The following is a 14,580-nucleotide window of genomic DNA, read 5'->3' on the forward strand; positions in this document are numbered from 1 at the left end:
GTATAGAGAATAAAGTAAAATAAATCATTGTTATACAGTTCTATTAACATTCCATTACACCAATGAAACCGAGTTTTAACGAACCCTCTCCTCTCGCCGTAGTCACGTGTTGAGACCCGGTAGTCTAGTGAACACGCTGTTCACACAGTCCGGACCGGTCTGGATTGGCTTTGACCCGTTTAACTTTCTGTTTTACCTGAGTTTGTGGATCGTGTCGACATGTCAGCGGTGGGGTGTGTACCTGATCAATTTGAGGACGCAGAGGAGGATAGGTGAGTGGCACCGGGTGTACCGAGTTTCCATTTTAATATTTTACTAGTGGTTTTGCTGTGGTTTCTTGGACCCAAATAATTTACCGTGGTGACGTACACGTATGTGGATATGCATATCTCTGTGTTTGCATGTTAAGTTATTGTTTAAGTTAGTATTTACTTAAAATACTCTCAGGACTTAAAGTACTCTGTAGAAATATTAACAAGTAAATATCCAGCATTTAAAATTCATTTTTAATGTAAGTATAGAAAACGCACACCTATAATTAGTCTGCCTCGGTGTTCAGATAGAAAACTCAGTGACAGATAATTGTTTTATACCTCGTGAGGTAAAGTTCACAGAATTTATTTCCAGATTCCCTGAATCTGTCAGAAATTATAAATCCAGTTGTTGAAAACTACTCTTGTTTGTGTAATTATGAACAAACTCAGAGATGTAATCAGATGGCAGCTTTTTGCTAAATGATCATTAATCTTATTAATGGGGCAATTTATAAATCTGACAGTGTCCATGTCAGTAATGCATCAGAACTTGTGCAGACCCACCTGTACAGGTTTGAAGCAGTTGGACTGTGATTGTCACTGTCACACAGAGAAACACTGTAATTAGAGATGATTTTATTCTCTGATCCTTCAGTTTACAAGTTCTAGTCCTCACAGACCCATTGGAGTTTGAATAAAGACCAGTTTACTGTAAACTTGGTTTTTGAGCTCTGTGTCCAAATCACTGATTATTATCAAGCAATTACAGTAAGGCTCCTGCAGACAACTCACCTGGTTTCTCTTCTATTGCAGCAGCCAATCACAAGTGTTGTCTGTCGTAAGTCAGATTAGTGACATCACTCTGCAGCCTTCATCACACTTAGTAGAGGAGGATGAAGAGGAGGATGAAGAGGAGGATGAAGAGGAGGATGAAGAGGAGGATGAAGAGTGGGCATGGTGTTCATCAAGAGGAGCTCTGACCAAGAGATACAACAGGACAAAAATGAACTGCCAGGTCTTATTGATTTGATCGATCTGATTAGTTATTGATGTTTGGTCCTAGTTCTGATTGGTTCTTTGCTTTGTTTTCAGTCTAACAGACAGAATTTGACTAATCAGATGCTGCCAGCCTCAACTCCATCTGACAAAGCCCTGAGGAAATACGAGCACAAAATCAACCTGGGTAACTACACAACTTATTCTGGATTAGAACCAGGTCCGTTTCAGGACCTGGTTAATTTTGTTTCTGAACTTTAGCTGTTCTCATAATCCAGGAATTGTTCAATCTGTATAACATTAATTACAATCAGTCATTTAGCAGATGCTTTTACCCAAAGTTTCCAAAGCAGTATTCTGATTCTTCTGCAATTCTGCAATTTATTGTGATTTTTTTTTTTTCCTTCCCAAAAGTTTTTCTTGTTTATTATTCAGTGAAAACAAGACATGAATGATAAGAATTCCCAGTGTTACATAGAATATCATGTAAACTACTTTAATGTTGACTGTGCATGCAAAAACATAGTTGAAGAAATTGCTTATGCAAACATACGTTGGATCTTTCTACTCTTACAGTGCATCCAGAAAGTATTCACAGTGTCTAACTTTTTCCACATTTCTTCATGTTACAGCCTTATTCCAAAATGGATCAAATTCATTATTTTCGTCAAAGTTCTATAAACCAATAATCCCATAATGACAATGTGAAAGAAGTTTGTTTACACAAAACAAAATCACATGTACATAAATATTCACTGCCTTTTCTTAATACTTTTTTGAAGCACCTTTAGCGCCAATTACAGTCTCAGGTCTTTTTTAATATGATGCTATAAGCTAACACACCGTTTTTTTTCGGCAGTTTCTCCCATTCTTCTTTGCAGTACCTCTTAAGCTCCATTAGGTTGGATGGGGAGCGTTGGTGCACAGCCATTATCATATCTCTCTAGAGATGTTCAACCGGGTTCAGTCTGGGGTCTAGCTTGGCCACTCAACGACATTCAAAGAGTTATCCCTACCCTCTACCAATCAGGCCTGATTGGTGGAGTGCTGTAGAAATAGTTGTTCTTCTGAAAGGTGCTCCTCTCTCTTCACAGAGAAGTGCTGGACCTCTTTATGAGTGACCATTGGGTTCTTGCTCAGCTCACCGTCACCCTCACCACTTGTACTTGGTGTCTTTTGTGTTTTTAATGGTTGGATTTTCCTTCTTAAAGAACAACAGCTGTAGCAGAGCAGTTTAACTTTTGTCATGCTTGTTGTGGGGCAGGTAACATTGTGTTTGTGTCCACTCATGTTTGGTCACTTTCTGTATCCACTTTCCTGAACATTAGACAAGCCAGCAGGGATGGAAATGTGCTGGTTCTTCAGGTGGAATAATACTTATCCGTCGTGATACTTATGTCTTTTTTTTGGTATTAATTTTTTTTCACCACTTGAAAGGCTGCATTTTTATCTTTATTTTTTCCGTTTTTTTTTATAAGTCAGAACATTTAGGAACATTTGAGTTTCTCTAAAACCATGAAGACTATAACCAAGTCAGTAAATGGACCTTGTGAAGTGAAGACTATCAACTCAATTAATTTTTCAGTTTAAGGTTAAATTTTTAACACATGTAAAACAAGTGAAAATTCACAGCTCAACATCCTAACAATCTTTTCACTGAAAGTTAATTTGTGGTTCTGGTTTTATTGTTCTGATTGTACATGGTGGTTTTTGTTGCAGATAAACTGAACTATGCTGACTCAGTGATCAACAAAGTAACGACAATGCAGAAACAGAAAGACGCTAATACGTATGTCCGATTTTATCTAAATGTTACATTTCTGGTCATGTGAAATCAGACTTATGTTGTGATTGGATGCTCTGTCTGCAGGTACAGAGTGAAGGACAAATCAGATCGAGCCACAGTCGAGCAGGTGAGCTTTTATGTAGGGAGGTCTCACAGAGTCGAAGAGCAGGATTAGAGCGATTAAATCAAAAACCATTGATGATTGTAGGATCGATTTTTCTTCATCTGCAGGTTTTAGATCCTCGGACCCGAATGGTTCTGTTTCGGATGCTGAGTCGAGGAGTGATCAGTGAAATCAACGGCTGCATCAGCACAGGGAAGGAGGTCAGACATAACTCAGTAATACTCCGTTTAATACTGATCCAAACTGGTCAATACTTCACACCATCTCAGGAGTTATTCTTAAACATCAGATCTATGTACGGGTATTTTTCTCGCCTGTTGAGTCCTGTCTAACTGACCTATATTAGGTGTGGCATTGTTAAAGTGAAAAATCTTATCTGTTTGCTTTGGTAGGCAGAGATCAGAGCACGAGTGTGAAATAGGCCGAAACATCCAAAGGAAATAAATATTAAGCTACCTTGTGAAAAATCCTTGTAGCACTAACCCAGCAAAACCTTGTCATGACTGAAGCGCTGAGTGCAGCTGCCACTGAATACTGAAAATGGCAGATCTGGTCTGCTGTATGGGAGCTCTCCGGATGTAGGCTTTCTATTAAAGTGAGGGAAAGACGGTTGTGGATAAAATTACAAATGTGTGCAGCAAAATTTGTGGCTTCTGCTAGCACAAATACTTCTTCTTTTCCTTTCGGCTGCTCCCTTTCAGGGGTCGCCACAACGATTCATGTGCCTCCATCTAACTCTATCCTCTGCATCCTCTTCACTAACACCAACTAACTTCATGTCCTCCCTCACTACATCCATAAATCTCCTCTTTGGTCTTCCTCTAGACCTCCTGCCTGGCAGCTCCAACCTCAGCATCCTTCTTCCAATATATTCACAATGTCTTCTCTGAACATGTCCAAACCACCTCAATCTGGCCTCTCTGACTTTATCTCCAAAACATCTAACATGAGCTGTCCCTCTGATGTACTCATTCCTGATCCTGTCCATCCTCGTCACTCCCAAAGAGAACCTCAACATCATAAGCTCTGCTACCTCCAGCTCTGCCTCCTGTCTTTTTTTCACTGCCACTGTCACTAAGCCGAACAACATCGCTGGTCTCACCACCGTCTTGAACACCTTTCCTTTCATTCTCGCTGATACTCTTTTATCACACAACACACCTGACACTTTTCTCCACCGCTTCCAACCTGCCTGCACTCGCCTCTTCACCTCTTTTCCACACTCACCGTTGCTGTGAACCGTTGACCCTAAGTACTTAAAGTCCTGCACCTTCTTCACCTCTGCTCCCTGTAACCTCACCGTTCCACCTGGGTCCCTCTCAATGACACACATGTATTCTGTCTTGCTGCGCCTAAGCTTCATTCCTCTGTTTTCCAGAGCAGACCTCCACCTCTCTAGATTTTCCTCCACCTGCTCTCTGCTCTCACTACAAATCATAATGTCATCTGCAAACATCATAGTCCATGGAGATTCTTGTCTAACCTCATCTGTCAGTCTGTCCATCACCAGAGCAAACAACAAGGGGCTCAGAGCCGATCCCTAATGCAGACCCACCTCCACTTTGAACTCCTCTGTCACACCTACAGCACACCTCACCAGGGTCTTACAGCTCTCATACATGTCCTTCACCACTCTAACATACTTCTCTGCCACGCCAGACGTCCTCATACAATACCACAGCTCCTCTCTCGGCACCCTGTCATACGCTTTTTCTAAATCTACGAAGACACAATGCAACTCCCTCTGACCTTCTCTGTACTTCTCCATCAGCATCCTCAAAGCAAATACTACATCTGTTGTTCTCTTTCTAGGCATGAAACCATATTGCTGCTCACAAATACTCACCTCTGCCCTTAGCCGAGCTTCCACTACTCTTTCCCACAACTTCATTGTGTGGCTCTTCAGCTTTATTCCTCAGTAGTTGCCACAGCTCTGCACATCTCCCTTGTTCTTACAAATTGGTACCAGTACACTTCCCCTCCAGTCCTCTGGCATCCTCTCACTCTCCAAGATCTTGTTAAACAAACGAGTCAGAAACTCTACTGCCACCTCTCCTAGACACTTCCATACCTCCACAGGTATGTCATCAGGACCAACTGCCTTTCCACTCTTCATCCTCTTCAACGCCCTCCTCACTTCACTCTTACTAATCTTTGCTACTTCCTGCTCCACACCAGTCACCTCTTCTGCTCTTCGTTCCCTTCCATTTTCCTCGTTCATCAACTCTTCAAAGTACTCCTTCCATCTTCCCATCACACTCCTGGCACCTGTCAATACATTTCCATCCTTGTCTTTAATCACACTAACCTGCTGCACATCCTTCCCATCTCTATCGGTTTGTCTGGCCAACCTGTACAAATCCACCTCTCCCTCTTTAGTGTCCAACCTAGCATACAAGTCCTCATATGCTCTTTGTTTGGCCTTTGCCACCTCTACCTTCCCCTTACGCTGCATCTCCCTGTACTCCTGTCTACTCTCTTCAGTCCTCTCAGTGTCCCACTTCTTCTTAGCTAACCTCTTTCTCTGTATACACTCCTGAACTTCCTCGTTCCACCACCAAGTCTGTGAGCTTTCCTCTTTCCAGATGACACACCGAGTACCCTCCTACCTGTCTCCCTGATCAAATTAGCTGTAGTAGTCCAGTCATCTGGAAGCACCTCCAAACCACCCAGAGTCTGTCTCAGCTCCTCCCTGAAAACTACACAACATTCTTCCTTTTTCAACTTCCACCACTTCGTCCTCTGCTCTGCCTTATTCATCTTCATCTTCCTCACCACCAGCATCATTTTACACACCACCATCCTGTGTTGTCTGGCTACACTCTCTCCTACCAATGCTTTACAGTCACAGGTCCCCTTTAGAGTGCAGCGTCTACACAAGATGTAGTCTACCTGAGTGCTTCTACCTCCGCTCTTGTACGTCACCCTATGTTCCTGCCTTTTCTGAAAGAAAGTGTTTACTACAGCCATTTCCATCCTCTTTGCAAAGTCAGCCACCATCTGACCTTCTGCATTCCTGTCCTGAACACCAAACCTGCCTATAACAGTCTCATCACCTCTGTTCCCTTCACCTACAAGCCCATTGAAATCTGCACCAATGACAACTCTCTCACCTCTGGGGATGCTCTGCATCACTTCATCTAACTCACTCCAGAATTTCTCCTTCTCTTCTAACTCACATCCTACCTGTGGGGCATAACGACTCACAACATTGAACATCACCCCTTCAACTTCCAGCTTCAGACTCATCAACCTGTCTGATACTCTTTTCACCTCTAGAACATTCCTCACAAAATCCTCTTTCAGTATAACTCCTACTCCATTTCTCTTCCTATCTGACCCATGGTAGAACAACTTGAACCCTGCTCCTAAGCTTTTAGCCTTGCTACCTTTCCACCTGGTCTCCTGGACACACAGTATGTCCACCTTCCTTCTCTGCATCATGTCGATCAACTCTCTAGCCTTCCCTGTCATAGTACCAACATTCAAAGTCCCTACTCTCAGTCCTAAATTCTTAGCTTTTCTCTTCTCTCTCTGCCTACGAACACACCTTCCTCCTCTTCTTCTTCGTCTTCGCACCGGTGGCGGTCGATGTTAACCCGGGCCCCGACCGATCCGGTATGGAAGTCTTTGTCACGATTCTCATGTTTGATTTGGCATGTGTTTTACGTCGGATGCCCTTCCTGCCACAACCCTCTACATTTATCCAGACTTGGGACTGGCACAATAAGACACTGGCTTGTGCCCCCTTGCGGTTGCATTTGCTAGCACAAATACCGAACCACTTAAAGAGATTCTTGGGTCAACATGTTAGTCTACAAACTACAGCTAAAGCAACAAGTTGCAGTATGTAAATTACAGTATGAAGCTGTCAGCAGAGAGTCCCAATCAGCAGCAGACAGAGGACAGGATTCAGTCAAGACACTAAACTATAACTTCCTATAGTATGACTTGATATATATGTATATATCAACAGAGAGAGAAACCACTTGTCTAATAAAACGACCCGTTAATAAATCAATCAATTAAATTGTAGTTCTGAATCATGGCCTTCACTCTTTGAGGCAAGTAACTGTTGGAAAATAAGGTGTTCCAAAGTCACTAGGCTAATTGAAAACAGACATAAATAGGATAGAACCAAAATTTTATTTGCTTCTGCTGTATACAGGCCTACAATATAGTATATTTCTTTATACTATTTCATCAGAAATACTTGATAAACTCAGACCTGTCCCTGCATTGGACTGACCTCTCATTTGGAAGAAATAATTTATTTTTTAATGTGTTCTTCAGGCGAATGTTTATCACGCCAGCACCTCAGCAGGAGACAACAGAGCCATCAAGATCTACAAGACCTCAATCCTGCTCTTCAAAGACAGAGACAAATACGTCAGTGGAGAGTTCAGGTCAGTCACACCACAGAGGAAGAGAACAGACATGAGACACATTCGAATCAGTTTCACATCAGCAGTTACTATTACTGATCTGAACGTGACTTCATCTTTGACGATTTTATGTTCTTCTTCTGTTCTACAGGTTCCGTCATGGTTACTGTAGAGGGAACCCTAGGAAGATGGTGAGAACCTGGGCAGAGAAGGAGATGAGGAACCTTATCAGGTCAGACCCTTTTCCCTGACTCGCTAAAAGCAGAACCCAGTAAAACCTAATTTAACAAATAAGCAGATCTTAAGATAAGATTGTCTTTATTATCTGTCCCAACTGGTGACACAAATTCCTCTTTAATGAGGCTCCACAATTCACATGTACTACATACAATACAAAATACTGTTAACATGATTAAAATTTAAATAACAACTGGATAAGTGATAAGTGTTTTGCTGTTCAGATTGGTTATTTCACTGCGGATGCAGGTTGATGCCTGTAGTGGGGTCAGCGAAGGTGAGATTTTTCCTTTGGCACCACAGCACAGTTCTTCTGTTTTTGTTATGCATGCTTCAATGAGCTCTCAGCAAATACCTGAGCCATGCTGTTGACCTCCTGCTGGTATTTGGGACAGAGTGTGGGTGTCAGTCACAGTAGCCACCAGAGCCATGTTTAAGCCTTTCATTTCTACCCTGCTTTAAGAGATATTTGTGTAGACAAAGATGAGCACGGGAGACAATACACAGCCCTGAGGCAGGCCAGTGTTTAAAACAAATGCTAGATTAGAAACCATTAAAAAGCACATGTTGTGGCTCATCCTGCAAAAAAAAGCTTTATCTATAAATGTGGGGTGTACCTGAAGATTGAAGAGGCAGCGTAGTAGGGTGTCTACCTGTACAGTGTGGGTTTGCAGAAACCAGCTAATTCGTAACGGCATCTAAAAGTGTGACACTTGCATCCTCTGCACAACGCTTTGCCTTGTAGGCAAATTGAAGTGTATCAAGTTTGTCTTGCAGCATGTTTGACAGCTGTTGACACACCAGTCTCTCCATATGTTTACAAATAATAGATGTCAGACCCACTGGCCTGTAGTCCTTGAAGTGCTGAAAGAGCCTGGTGAGAACCCCACGTAGCTGAGCGGAGCACTTTGTAAGCACTGCCTCTGAGCCCTTCTGGTCCTACACCTTTGTTGGTGTTGACTTTGCCTAGGATAGATGTGACGAGTTGTTTGATAGTCAAGGGTTGCAGATGCCATGGTATTAGGTGTGCTATGGCTATTGAACTTGATGAAGTAACTGTTCGAATGTTCTGTGAAGGAGGCAGGATCTGGGCTGTCAGTTACTGGAGCTTTGGGGGCTCTGTCTATCATAACATTTAACCCCTGCCACGCTTTCACCCTGTTTTTGAAATTAATCTTAGCCAGCTTGACCTTCCTACTAAACTCTATCTCCAGTTCCCTTTCATTTAGTTTGTCCCATAGTAGAAAGGCTGTTTTCTTTTAAATCAGGTAGAATTCCATGTCCTAAAAATCCACTTTTTATTGTTTGGATATATATAGTTATCTGCTTGGTGGGAGTAACAGTGTCTTCTTAAAGCTTCGATAAAATCTTAAATAGAATTTAATACCCTGTGTCATGGCAAAAACTGTAAGGCGAGTTAGGAGGCAAAAAGGCAACTTACAAGTGAATGATAACGATGAATTTAATCAGCAAAATGGAGAAACATGCAGAGCAGAACAGAGCTACACTCATGAGTGGGTCAATCAGATTGACCAACATGTGTAGGTTGTTCAGCCTTTTATACATTTAACTCAACAGCTGGGTTTACACAAAGAGCAAAGGGATGAGTCAATGCAAATCAACCTTCATACAATGTGGTCAGGAGTCTTAATTAGCAAGTTCATGTCACATTGTCCTTTTGTCTTCATTGTCTTTTAAGTGGAGAGTGATCATTTGTGCTGGTTCCCGTGGGCTCCCTTCTGGGAAGCAAATGTTCAGGTGTAGGTAGTTTTATAGTTGATATCTAACTAACACACTTCTTTGTGTGGCCAGAGACAGGATGTCTTGCTGGGGAGCAAAAGGTGAGGAAGCACTGTAACCTGTGTAACCTGTGTAAGCAGGTTTGATACCGGGTCTGCCAGAAGTGTGAAATCAGTGAAATAGTGTTACTTAGATTTTGAAATTTCCCTCACACCCTGCTTCTTGCTGTAAAGCTCTAAACGGTCAAGCTTCATCATATCTCAAAGAGCTCATAGTGCCATACCCTCTCTACTTTTAGGTCTAGGCTTAAAACATTCCTCTTTGATAAAGCTTATAGTTGTTATAGTCATGCTGCTATAGGCTTAGACTGCTGGGGTACCCACCCCCCTATGCACTGAGCCTCTCTCCTCTCACCCCACAATTGTCACCACTGTATGACATTAAATTAGTGTTCTTTCTTCCGTAGTTCTCCTTGTCCTTCTCTGTCTCCCTCTCTCTGTCCTTTTCTGGGGGTGTCCCTGGCTTTGGAGCTGTGTGTTTTCCAGTGTGCAGCTACCTGTCCTACCAACCTGCCCGATGTTTTGTTGTTGCTTTTGTTGCTCTTTTCTTTTCTCTCTCCACTTTCCACTCACCCCAACTGGTCAAGGCAGATTGCCACCCACCGTGAGCCTGGTTCTGTTGGAGGTTTCTCCTGTTAAAGGGAGTTTTTCCTCTACACTGTTGCCTATGGCTTATTCAAGGGCGAATTGTTGGGTTTTCTCTATACATCTTTATAGTCTTGACTTTATTGTGTGCCATGAGATGACTTTGGTGTGAATTGGTGCTATATAAATAAAGTTGAATTGAATTAAATTCATCATCAAAAAACAAGTCCTAGTCTGCTAGCTCAAAACATCCCCTTAGTGTCTGTTTTGGGTTTTATGATGGGTATACTTGTTTTCAGTCGTGGTCTATATTTTGGCAGTATCAAAATTACATTATGTTCAGAAAGGCCAACGAATGGGCAGATTTTGAAATTGATGTATTAGGGATGTTGCCAAAGGACAAGTCCAGTGTTTTCTGCATTCTGGTTGTGACACATTGCTCCAAACTGGAAAGATGTGGGGTGATGTCGCACTTATTAAAATGCCCCAGCAGGAACACAGGGGGCATTGTTATTAACATTGTTATTGCAGAGTCTAATTGACAGCTCTGTAATAACAATGTGCTTGGCTGCCAGATTAAGATCAGGCCCTGGTACATACACTAAAATCACAGTGATCTGAGAGAACTCTCTGGGTAAATAATGTGGTCTGAAGCATACAGTCATTAGTTCATAGTGTTTACAGCACTCTCTCTCCCTCACTGTGATGTTTGTTGCCCACTTACTGTTTACAAACATGTAGGGTCAATCCCCAGTTGACTTCTGCGTTCTTGTAGTGTCTGTAGAAACAAATGATGTGTAATCTATCCAGCTAAACATCTACATCCTCAGAAAGCCAAGTGTCGTTAAAGCAGAACAAGCTAATTTTTCCAGATCAGATTTCACGAGTGTGGAAAGTTCCTTAGTCTTGTTCCATACGACAGTGTAATGGAAGGTAGCTGTACCCGGCTGGTTCTCCACTTCAATCTGCTTTTTATCCCTCTGCTGGAACCTGTTTTCCTTCTTTTCTGCTTTCACTTGTAATGTGAGCCAAAGGCACACTATGTAGACCATTTGCTGGGGGCGACAGTGACGCTGGAGTGGTTGTCCACCAATCTCGCAGTTGTTGGTTTGATCCCTGGCTCCTCTGGTCACAAGTCGAAGTGTCCTTGAGCAAGACACCGAACCCCAACTTAGTTGCTCCCAATGAGTGTTGGCCAGCTGCATAGCAGCTCCCCTATTAGTGTATAAATGTGTGTGTGATTGTGAGTGTGAATGGGTGAATAAGAAGCAGTGTAAAGCGCTTTGAGTGCCAATAGGTAGAAAAGCGCTATATAAGTGCAGAACATTTACCACTATCATCAGTAACATTATGACCGGTCAAGAGAAGAGGTGCCGTTGGCATCTACCTGTAAAATTAGGTTCTACTGACACAAATGTAGAACCCTAATTTAATTAAGGTGGAGTTGGTGTTGATGGTTATGGGCTAGGAAATGCACTATGTCAATCAGAGACACAACAAAAATAGAAATACAAACCTATGTTTGTGTGTGTTTCAGGCTGCAGACAGCAGGAATCCCAAGTCCAGAACCTCTTCTACTAAGAAGTCATGTTCTGCTGATGAGCTTCATTGGAAAAGACAACATGTAGGAATCATTCAAAATTATTCATCAGTGTGTTTGCAGACTATTTGTAACTGTCATGTCTTTTATCTATTGATCAGGCCGGCGCCACTGCTGAAGAACGCATCCCTGTCAGAGTCGAAGGCCTGTGAACTCTACTTGCAGGTTGTACAGAACATGAGGAAAATGTTTCAGGATGCTCGACTCGTCCATGCTGACCTTAGCGAGTTCAACATGCTGTAAGAGACCCAAACCCTTCACAATAATAGTACAAAATTCTCAGGTTGTCCGTCAGAGTTAGACTTTTCCACTGGATTATGTTTCATCTCAATGAGTCCAGAACACACAAAGACTGGATACAGTGGGAAATAACTGTTATCCTACCTGGGGGAAAACCCAATGTTACAACACCTCCAAGTCATTCTGATTTACATGTGTGTTCTTTAAAAGATTGAAAGTGTTTATTGTCATATGCACAGATAAAAAGCATGTTTCCCTGTACAATGAAATTCTTACTTTGCCGTCCACTCTAAATGTCATACAGTAAGTAAAATGAGAATAGACAAAAAATAGAAATAAAATAAAATACAAATAAAATGAAAAATAAGAGCAAACAAAATAAGAGCAATAAGGCAATAAAGGTGAGGTAGTGCAGTTCTGAGTAAGGCAATAAAGTGAGGTAGTGCCGTTCTTGGTGCGGTAGTGCACTTCTGAAAAAAAATGAGTGTGCAAATGCAAAATTTGATTCAACATAAGCAGTTGTGTCCATGTAAACAGTTGTGTCCATGTAACAGTTATGTTATGTCCATGGTTGCAAACTCCTTTCAACTGTTTAGGAGTTTTATGGCAGAGGGCAAGAAAGAGTTCTTCAGCCTTGAGGTTCTGCATTTCACACTTCTGTACCTCTGTCCTGAGGGTAGAAGTGTGAACAGTCCATGCTGGGGGTGGGAAGGTCTTTGAGTATGGAAGCAGCTCTCCTGTGGACTCTGCGGTGGTAGATGCTCTGCAGAGAGGGCAGTGGAGTCCTGGTGAACTTATGTTTAATGGACTGTTATAGAACCTGAACTGCTTACACGACATTTGTCAACCAACTGGCTGCAGTTCTTTTCTCTGAGGACTTTAGCTCTTAGTTTGCTGACGTGTGTCTGTGTTTGTGTTAATAAACTCATCTAACAAGAACATTTAACATTATTATTTGCAAAGTCTGCAAAGAAAAAGACATAATCCAGTTGGACCAGCAGTCACTGTCTACATTGTGTTAATGTGTGTCCTCATCTATCTGTAGATATCACAACGGAGATGTGTTCATCATCGATGTCTCGCAGTCGGTGGAGCACGATCATCCTCATGCTCTTGAGTTCCTCAGGAAGGACTGTAGCAACATCAATGGTGAGACGCTGCAATACGTTTCTGTTGTCTTCATCTCATATGAATGTGTTGAACCGTGACTGATGTTGGTCTAGAGGAAACTCTGATCTGTCCGTATATCGGGATTCAGACCTATCAGTTAATTTCTGCTGATTTCCTTAGAGTTCTTTGTGAAGCATGGCGTGGCTGTGATGACAGTCAGAGAGCTGTTTAACTTCATTACTGACCCTTCGATTACCTTCCACAACATTGATCAGTATCTGGAAAAGGTCTGAACAATTCATTCCATTAAAATAACATCAATAAGAAAACACAGCACTAAAAAAGAGAGGGGAGTTTATCTGTGTCTTTGTTTTGTTATCCAGGCGATGGTGATTGCAGCCGAGCGGACATCAGAGCAGAGATCAGATCAGGACAGAGTGGACGAGGAGGTGAAAACTCAAACTTGTTAAGGATTTTTATTTTTATTTTTTTACAGCTTTGAATGAGTCCGTCTGAGGTTTGACCTCTGTTTGCTCTCCCTCAGGTGTTTAAAAAGGCCTACATCCCCCGCACTCTGACGGAGGTGAGTCACTACGAGCGAGATGTTGACCTGGTGAGGTCGAAGGAGGAGTTGGTGAGCAGTGGACACAATGACAGCGTAAGAAACAGTCAAACGTAGAGGACAATGAACTTGGTGCTTACTGACACATTTTCCTAATCAATCATCCACAGAAGGTTGAAATAAATTTAATGATGAAGATGTTTCTCTTTGTCTTCAGATTCTGTATCAGACACTGACGGGACTGAAAAAGGATCTGTCTGGAGTTCAGACGGTACGACCTCCTATTTGCTGCTACAATCTGCTTTGTTTAGTTTAGGTTAGCTTAACTGAGCCTGATGGTGTCTCCTCAGGTTCCTGCCCTCCTGGAGGACGACTGCTCCTTATCATCAGACCAAGAGGAGGAGGAGGAAGGTCATGATGAACAGGAGGAAGCTCAGCAGGAGCACAGTGAGGAAACGACAATGGACAAAAAGGTTTTTGCTCTTCTGTTCCCTAAACTTTGGGATGTGATGACAAACAGTTGTTGACCCTTCGTGTTTTTTTTTCAGGAGAAGAAGAAGATGGTGAAAGAAGCTCAGAGAGAGAAAAGAAAAATTAAAGTTCCCAAACATGTAAAAAAGAGGAAGGAGAAGATGGCCAAGACGAAGAAAGGCAGATGAATTTCTGTGTCACAGCACTGACGACCCACCCCGCCACCCCCAGAAACAGCTTACACCTTACACCTGTCTCATGTTTCAGTCTTCAGACTCAATGGCAGCACTGCAAGGAGCCAGTGCTCTTTAAAAAGGACAAGTGGGCTCACCTGGTGGTTAAATACTGAGGCCTTATTTGTGCTGCAGGTGGGAGCCTTGACTTTAGTAGAGAGAGGGATCTGTTAATAAAATATTTAATGTGACATTAAC

The 14,580-nt window shown here is 42.3% G+C and overlaps 1 protein-coding gene across 3 annotated transcripts; it reads left to right on the forward strand.

Annotated features, from left to right (window-relative positions):
• The first annotated feature begins 130 nt into the window (after positions 1-130).
• riok1 (RIO kinase 1 (yeast)) lies at positions 131-14,573 on the forward strand. 3 transcript variants are annotated; one of them, XM_067473788.1, is made up of 17 exons: positions 131-272; positions 1,068-1,269; positions 1,347-1,437; positions 2,970-3,039; positions 3,121-3,163; positions 3,268-3,360; positions 7,454-7,566; positions 7,697-7,777; positions 11,704-11,790; positions 11,868-12,005; positions 13,052-13,155; positions 13,297-13,403; positions 13,500-13,565; positions 13,661-13,774; positions 13,896-13,949; positions 14,029-14,151; positions 14,227-14,573. In XM_067473788.1, exons 1-17 carry the CDS (start codon positions 220-222, stop codon positions 14,335-14,337), a joined length of 1,650 nt encoding a protein of 549 aa, XP_067329889.1. In that variant the 5' UTR covers positions 131-219; the 3' UTR covers positions 14,338-14,573. The 3 variants fall into 3 exon arrangements, 2 of the variants coding, with proteins under 2 accessions (XP_067329889.1, XP_067329890.1); XM_067473789.1 differs by having other exon boundaries at positions 133-272; positions 1,071-1,269; XR_010910554.1 differs by lacking the exon at positions 14,227-14,573 and having other exon boundaries at positions 13,661-13,810; positions 14,029-14,152.
• The last annotated feature ends 7 nt before the right edge of the window (positions 14,574-14,580 follow it).

Source organism: Channa argus, chromosome 14 (assembly GCF_033026475.1).
Source record: "Channa argus isolate prfri chromosome 14, Channa argus male v1.0, whole genome shotgun sequence".
Classification (NCBI taxonomy): domain Eukaryota; kingdom Metazoa; phylum Chordata; class Actinopteri; order Anabantiformes; family Channidae; genus Channa; species Channa argus.

Bases quoted from the DNA above. Each gene is read 5' to 3' on its own strand.
- riok1 (XM_067473788.1), top strand. From the start codon at position 220: ATGTCAGCGGTGGGGTGTGTACCTGATCAATTTGAGGACGCAGAGGAG. The intron at 13,156-13,296 runs GTGAGACGCTGC...TGATTTCCTTAG, and splicing joins GGACTGTAGCAACATCAATG to AGTTCTTTGTGAAGCATGGC. The intron at 14,152-14,226 runs GTTTTTGCTCTT...TTTTTTTTTCAG, and splicing joins AAACGACAATGGACAAAAAG to GAGAAGAAGAAGATGGTGAA.